Source organism: Orbicella franksi, chromosome 15 (assembly GCF_964199315.1).
Source record: "Orbicella franksi chromosome 15, jaOrbFran1.1, whole genome shotgun sequence".
In the NCBI taxonomy this organism is placed as follows: domain Eukaryota; kingdom Metazoa; phylum Cnidaria; class Anthozoa; order Scleractinia; family Merulinidae; genus Orbicella; species Orbicella franksi.
Genome location: NC_138159.1, coordinates 1,604,858 through 1,611,857, shown reverse-complemented (window position 1 = coordinate 1,611,857; position 7,000 = coordinate 1,604,858). Strand labels below are relative to the sequence as shown.

The following is a 7,000-nucleotide window of genomic DNA, read 5'->3' as shown; positions in this document are numbered from 1 at the left end:
TAATGGAAATCATGACCGTGACGGTGTTTGGCTATCTGATCTTAATTAGGATAGATTTTTACGACTTTAATTCTCCGTTTTCTCCTTAGTTTTAGTTTCGACCGACAAGATACATCAAACATTCAAAGCAGTGTTTGACCACATTTCCAACGCCACGAAGTTTGTCAAAAATACTCGTTTACGCGTCCTATTTCCAACTCTCTTCTCGGTGTTTGCAAATGTGGTCTAACACTGTCTTGCGTGTTTCATATATTACTTCAGCAACCTTTGTAGAACATAAATTTGGCCCAAAAACGACAGCAAAACGTGACGACAAATAATCACTAATGAACACTGTGCGTAGTTGCAAGGTTTTTATTTTATATTGAGACGCTCATTGTTTCAACATTGTTTGGACAAACGCACCCTTTAAAATCTTGACCCTTCACAAGATGTTGAAATTCCTAAAAAGTTGTAGTAAACATCACTGTTTATCCGCGTGTTGCGCGCAGGTAAAGATTGCTAAAAGCAAAAACTAAAACCATGAAAGTAACACCAGATACATACGCTTAGCATAAATGAACTTGTTTTTGTAACTCTGTTGTCATACTACTCAGTGTTTCGTTAGTCTTTACGACTTGATGGCTGACCTCCAATACGACTTAAAAGGAAGACATGCTACTCTTCGCGCTTGTCTGTTAACATCCATTTGGACGTTAAGTGTTGAGATTTGAGCTTGCCTCTGTTTAACTTTGTCCCAAACTAATATTCTCTTAATTTTAAAACCCTTTCCTTTATACGTTTCTGTTAGAACTAGGATTTGCTATAATTAAGTTTTCCTTGCACTTGTGACGTCATCAGTTTAGTGCATTTTGCACAGGTAGAATCGCCAGCGACGGTCTTTGTAACTGCAAAAAGAAAATAAAAGTTATCTCTACGCCCTATGCCACGACAATTTCCTAATTAATAGTGATTATTTTGCAAGTTTTGAAGGCTTGTGTGAAGTAGTTTGTATTAGTATTTCAAGGCGAAATAGGCCATTTCCGAGTTACCTTGTGCCTCTGTTTCAAAATGAGTCTTTGGGCAAAACCTTTCCTATGAACATTAGCTTGATTTGCCTGAAAATGAACCTGTAGGGGGAACACATTTTCAAGTGAATGATTTCGCTCGAAGACTCGTTTTGACACGGAGGCATAAGACAACTCGGAAATGGCCTATTTGATTGTAATCACTCTTTGGAGGATTTATTGGCTGAGAATAAAATAAATTACACATTGCGCCTTTAAACGAGAAAGTTATTGAGCAGTATTTTCTTCTCTATTGTTTATAACGCTGTACGAGGCGGATTTAATTCTTAATTCCGTGCATAAAACTCTAGTCTGTGACCATTCAAATGAAATCTATTGAGAAGTACTTTCATGTGGTACTGTTTATTATGCTGTGCAAGGTGGTTCTAACTTGTAAGTCTGTGGATGAAACCCTAGTGTGTGACCAATCAAATGAAAGCTATTGAGCAGTACTTTCATGTGACACTGTTTATTACGCTGTACAAGGTGGTGTAACGTTTAAGTCTGTGGTTGTAACCCTAGTATGTGAGCAATCAAATGAAAACTATTCAGCAGTATTTGCATGCTGTACTGTTTTTTGTTTTGTTTTTGCTGAAAGAAACCCTAGTATGGAACTGTTCAAGCTAAAATATTGGAGTGCCGCCCCCCCCCCCCCCCCCCGCCTCCCACAGGTTTCACACTTACTAAGAGGAGTAGTAGCTTCCCACTCCCGTCATGGTGTAGCCAGAGGGAACTTGATAAAACAGGTAGGACTGGCCGAATAAGTTTTTATATGGTGTGGCAATGCAGTTTGTCATGTAGTAACCCGAGACTCTGCAGCAGAGGATTTTAATTCTGTCAAAATACAAAAATAAGTCTTGCGTCAGCTAGTTATAACTGATTGTGTACTAAAGCAAATGCTGCAATCTGATTGGCTGAGCTATCGCACACTGAAGCCCGTAGTCGTAATTTGCAGCGGTTTGACGTCGTCCCTCTGGGGTACTCCCTATGGGCTATATAGGTATGTGCGGCCCCAACGGGTATGGCTTTTAGCAGTTTTGGTCAGAAATAGGGTATCGATTTTGGCCAGTTTGGTCTCAAACAGGGTATGGCTTTTTGCACTCTAGCCTCTTGAACTGGGTTTGTTTTTTTAGAAGAAGCTACTTTTTCTTCATTAACGATAAAACCATCTACAAAAGCCGTTCAATGCCTTTAACATCGGTCTGAACATAGAGAACTTATTATAAGGCAAGACTGATTTGAGGGAAAAGTATTAAATAGGATTTCGAATTTTTGGTCAGGTGATAAATAGGGTAGAGAAAATCCCAGATTTTAGTCTTAAATAGGGTAAGGGATTTGGGAAGCGGGCCGCACATCCCCGCCCACTTTTTTTTTTCCCTAAACCTGCAGTATTGACTTCGCTATCGCTTGGTCAATACGGCAAGGTCTCGGTCTGAGATTTAATATCCCGTAAAGACCTCACTCTCGATTAATAAGCAGTTAAAAAAACTAATGAGCGCGTGTAAACAGCTGGAAATTTCGAGGGACGATTCAATCCGTGAGTGATTTTTGCTTAAGGGGGAAGTTTAGTACTAGTTGGAAATCTCAGTTTGAAGGAATTTAGTCAGAATACCAATGTTATGTTATCCGTTCTCGATTTCCAGCAGGTGAAGAATAAATCTTTTGCTCTAGCCTAATTGTTAAAAAGAATTCTCAACTGAATTTTTAGGTAAATAAAAAGAAACTTGCCGTGAGAAATAACATGTTACAGTATTGCACGTTGAACCGTTTTAACTCGATAATTCAGTTAAATAATTATCTTTTTTTAATTTCTTGTGACCAATAAGGTGCAGCACACATCACTGTAATAACAGTCTCGTTCCCATAGCCAGCGCCTCCCTCGGCCTCTGGTCGAGGATCGCCTGACCGCTGGTCGAGATGCCCGCGGGCTATGGGACACTTTTGTATCCCCTTCCCTCCCCTCACAGTACCTGCGGTCGCTCGTGTGTTGATCATAATAGCTCAGTACGGCAGCGATGTAGGCATTGTTGGTACACGCTTTGAAGTAGTACTGTCTGGGGTAATTCAAATAGTTTGTCCACGCACAGGTTGGGTGATGACCATAAGCGGGCGTGCGGGTGCATTTGAAGTGATGTAGGCGGTCTCCCTGGCAGCTTCTGTAATAAGTGTACCAGTGACTCAATGAATAGCCTACAAAATCAAAGTATTGAAAAAAATTAGGAAGAAAGTTTGCTATAGTAAATGGTTTGAACCCAGGAGTATCAGTAGTTCGTATAGTGTGATCGTCCGGGTGAGGGTAGTTCTGAAAAGAACTGTTGTTGGTGACTGACGTTTCGACAACCTGGGCGAAAGTCATCTTCAGAGTCAAGTGAATAGTCTTTGTCAGTCGATGATGTTATAAGTCTGGTCCGTTGAACGTGATTGGTCAGTTTAGCCACGATGGTATTGGCTGAAAGACTCGTGTAAAGTTTGTCATCAGTCATTGGTGGGTTTCGATCCGTCTATTGTTAGTGAAAGTTTGGTCCGTCTATTGTTAGTCAAGTTAGACGGATCGAAACCCACCAATGACTGATGACAAACTTTACACGAGTCTTTCAGCCAATACCATCATGGCTAAACTGACCAATCACGTTCAACGGACCAGACTTATAACATCATCGACTGACAAAGACTATTCACTTGACTCTGAAGATGACTTCCGCTCAGGTTGTCGAAACGTCAGTCACCATCAACAGTTCTTTTCAGAACAACCCTCGCCCGAACGATCACACTATACGAACTAAAGTTTGCTACATTACCATCATTAGGTTGTGCTGGTCATCAGATACTTCGATGTCACAGTGACAAAATTCTGGGTTAAGAGATAACTGTTGTTCATGAGCCATGCAGGCATTTTTCATCACTTCCATCTTATGCCTCTCTGCAGATCATCTTATTTTGCAGCTTAATTAATTTGATTTAGATGCAAAATCGCACCCATGCCCATGGCACCTTTAAGTCCAAGATGCACGTGATATTCACAACAGCGGTTGGCGTGTAAATATAGAGAGTAACACATGGGCGCGCGCGGGAGCCTATGGCGCGCGCGTAGATATGGAGTGTTCAAAGATAAAGTTGAACACGAGAAGAGAAATTCCATGTCTACAAGCAACCATGTATATAAAGCTACTAATAACGACGTTTTCGACGATTTTCCGAAGATTTCCGACCACTTTCCGAAGATTCTCCAAAAATTGTCCAAGAGCCACACGAACGTATCCGAACATTGTCCGAACCTCTTCGAAGATTTACGAAAATAAATGAAGATTGCCAAAGACTTTCGAGAGAGATCCGAAAATGTTTCGATCGTATACCAACAAATTTAAGTACAGTTTAAGAGTCAAACACGATATCAAAGAAGTCATCAATATCTTCACTTTGCAGAAACCTAAGTAACTTAAATTTACGCCTACAAATCAAGTTTTAGACTGAAACAGCATCTGTGAAAATAATGGTTTTACTGCATCCTCAAGGGATTTACAGATACACCGACGGGAAAATAAAAAAAATCTATCAAGCCGTTACGCATCTCAAGTAGTGTCTAAACTAGAGTTCGCTCCATAAAGAAAACTAGCGGCTTTGGAGCAATTTAAAAGTTTTATACTGTACTGTAAATATTTCGGACGGTTAGAAATTTCGGGCGGTTTATTTTCAGACACTTTTTTGTCCGAAATTAAAATCGTCCGAAATTTTTTGCAAGTAATATGCATTAAAAAAACCCGGCATATCTTACATACCTCCATTGCACCAAGCACGGAATGACTGTTTCCAAGTATTGTGCCAGCTGTAAAAGGAAGGCCTCGACGAGGAGCAGTAAGGCTTCACAGTTGTTGCCGTCACCATAATCAACAGGAACAAGAAAGCTAACTTGATGTCTGCCATGTTACTAACCTTAAAAAGAAAACTTTATCTTAAAGAAACAGTTGCATGGCTAAAAGAGTTCAAAGTTTGACAAGAAATAACAAGCGAACAAAACCAAACATTGCAAAACAAAAACTATATCTTTATAATTTTTCTTTCCCAACAATGCGTGTTATTGTCATGTTTATCGCCGTAGTTTGCGTGTTATTTCTTGTTAAGCTACGATGGCCAGAGAAACAGAGTATTTACGATAGGGCTCAAAGTCAGTTTAGAAGGCCTTAAGCAGCTGATTAAGCTTGCCGAAATTTCACTTCCTCGAGAGGAAAGAAGTTATTGTTTCTTTACATGACGTAACGTCGACGCTTTTTTTTAATTTGAAGCAAGCCTCGCAGCTACTTAAGTTCGATCTCACTTCCGTTTTGTATGCCTTTTAAAGGAAACCTTCAACGGCACTCAAAATTAAGACCTTCTGAATTAAAGTATTAATTTAATCAAAGTTTCAAGAGCAAAATACATAATACTCGTCTGTTAGCAAAACCGTATTACGATAAAAGTTCTTTAATTATCCAAATCAAACTGCTCTCAAACTTTTCAAGCAATCTAATATCGTGTTTTTATCCTGAATAATGCATAAATTTGAGGCATCTATATAAACTTAATTTGTATGCCTTTTAAAGGAAACCTTCAACGGCACTCAAAATTAAGACCTTCTGAATTAAAGTATTAATTTAATCAAAGTTTCAAGAGCAAAATACATAATACTCGTCTGTTAGCAAAACCGTATTACGATAAAAGTTCTTTAATTATCCAAATCAAACTGCTCTCAAACTTTTCAAGCAATCTAATATCGTGTTTTTATCCTGAATAATGCATAAATTTGAGGCATCTATATAAACTTAATTTGTATGCCTTTTAAAGGAAACCTTCAACGGCACTCAAAATTAAGACCTTCTGAATTAAAGTATTAATTTAATCAAAGTTTCAAGAGCAAAATACATAATACTCGTCTGTTAGCAAAACCGTATTACGATAAAAGTTCTTTAATTATCCAAATCAAACTGCTCTCAAACTTTTCAAGCAATCTAATATCGTGTTTTTATCCTGAATAATGCATAAATTTGAGGCATCTATATAAACTTAATTTGGTGATTCAAATAAATTGATTTTGCTGGCTACTTTACTTGAATAATGTCAAGTGATTTCTATTTGTTTGTTTTTGTTCGCTTCCTGATTATAACGAGGCTTATTTTTAGTTCAGAAGCGGCAATGAAGTGTTTTCACTTTCCCACGTAAACAAAACACAAAGGGCGTTTTCCATCCAACCCTAAACTCCTGAAATTTCGGATCGGGAGCGAATGATACGGAAATTTACTGAAAAAGTTCTCGGAAAATCCAAAAACTGTATATAACACCGAAAGTTATGCAAACCAGTCATCCGAAATATTCGGAAATTCCACGAGGGAAATTAAGTAAAACGAAAATTTTGTGGAAACCTCGTGAGGTTGTCCTCTCTCAGAAATTTCTAACAAATCTCGAAAAAATTGAAATCCGAAAATGATGTCCCCTTGGCCACTGGAAAACAGTCCAGAAATATCCAAACCGTATTTTTTAATTGGTCGAATAGAAAGCTCTCCAGAAATCCGTCTACCCTTGAGGATCAAATTTTTCTGAATAATTGTGAAAGAAAAGGAGAAATCGAATTAAATGAACTATATTCACTTTTCGAGGTTTACTTTGTGATTTTGTCGGGAAACAAACTTCAAGTTTTGTTTCCCAATTCTCCCGCAGAATGAAATCCAATTTCAACTTTTCAGTTATAATATATGGTTGGAAAACCGTCGCAAAATTCGTCCTTCGACGATTTCTTCATTATTTGGCTATTACCGAAGATCGTATCGGTTTTTTTTAGCAGGGAAAGTTTCTTTCAAAACCTTTTACCTAAATTGAACATCAGTTTTCATTTCCATGACGTATAAAGAGAAAATGAAAAGCTAGCAGGCGAAAAAGGAACAAAGTTTAATTCAAGTACGGCAAAAGTTTAGTGCTTTTATCGG

The 7,000-nt window shown here is 38.3% G+C and overlaps 1 protein-coding gene across 1 annotated transcript; it reads right to left on the bottom strand.

Annotated features, from left to right (window-relative positions):
• Window positions 1-315: 315 nt before the first annotated feature.
• On the bottom strand, window positions 316-4,995 carry LOC145469592 (hemagglutinin/amebocyte aggregation factor-like). The gene is made up of 4 exons (XM_081453347.1): window positions 4,823-4,995; window positions 3,017-3,236; window positions 1,731-1,880; window positions 316-887 (listed from the first exon to the last, which is right to left on the bottom strand). Exons 1-4 carry the CDS (start codon window positions 4,965-4,967, stop codon window positions 842-844), a joined length of 561 nt encoding a protein of 186 aa, XP_081309473.1. The 5' UTR covers window positions 4,968-4,995; the 3' UTR covers window positions 316-841.
• Between the last annotated feature and the right edge of the window lie 2,005 nt (window positions 4,996-7,000).

Coding starts and splice junctions, on each gene's coding strand:
- LOC145469592 (XM_081453347.1), bottom strand. CDS start 4,967: ATGGCAGACATCAAGTTAGCTTTCTTGTTCCTGTTGATTATGGTGACG. Junction 1,881..3,016: donor CAACACACGAGCGACCGCAG/GTACTGTGAGGG, acceptor GTATTTTGACAG/AATTAAAATCCTCTGCTGCA. Junction 888..1,730: donor GGAAGCTACTACTCCTCTTA/GTAAGTGTGAAA, acceptor TTCTTTTTGCAG/TTACAAAGACCGTCGCTGGC.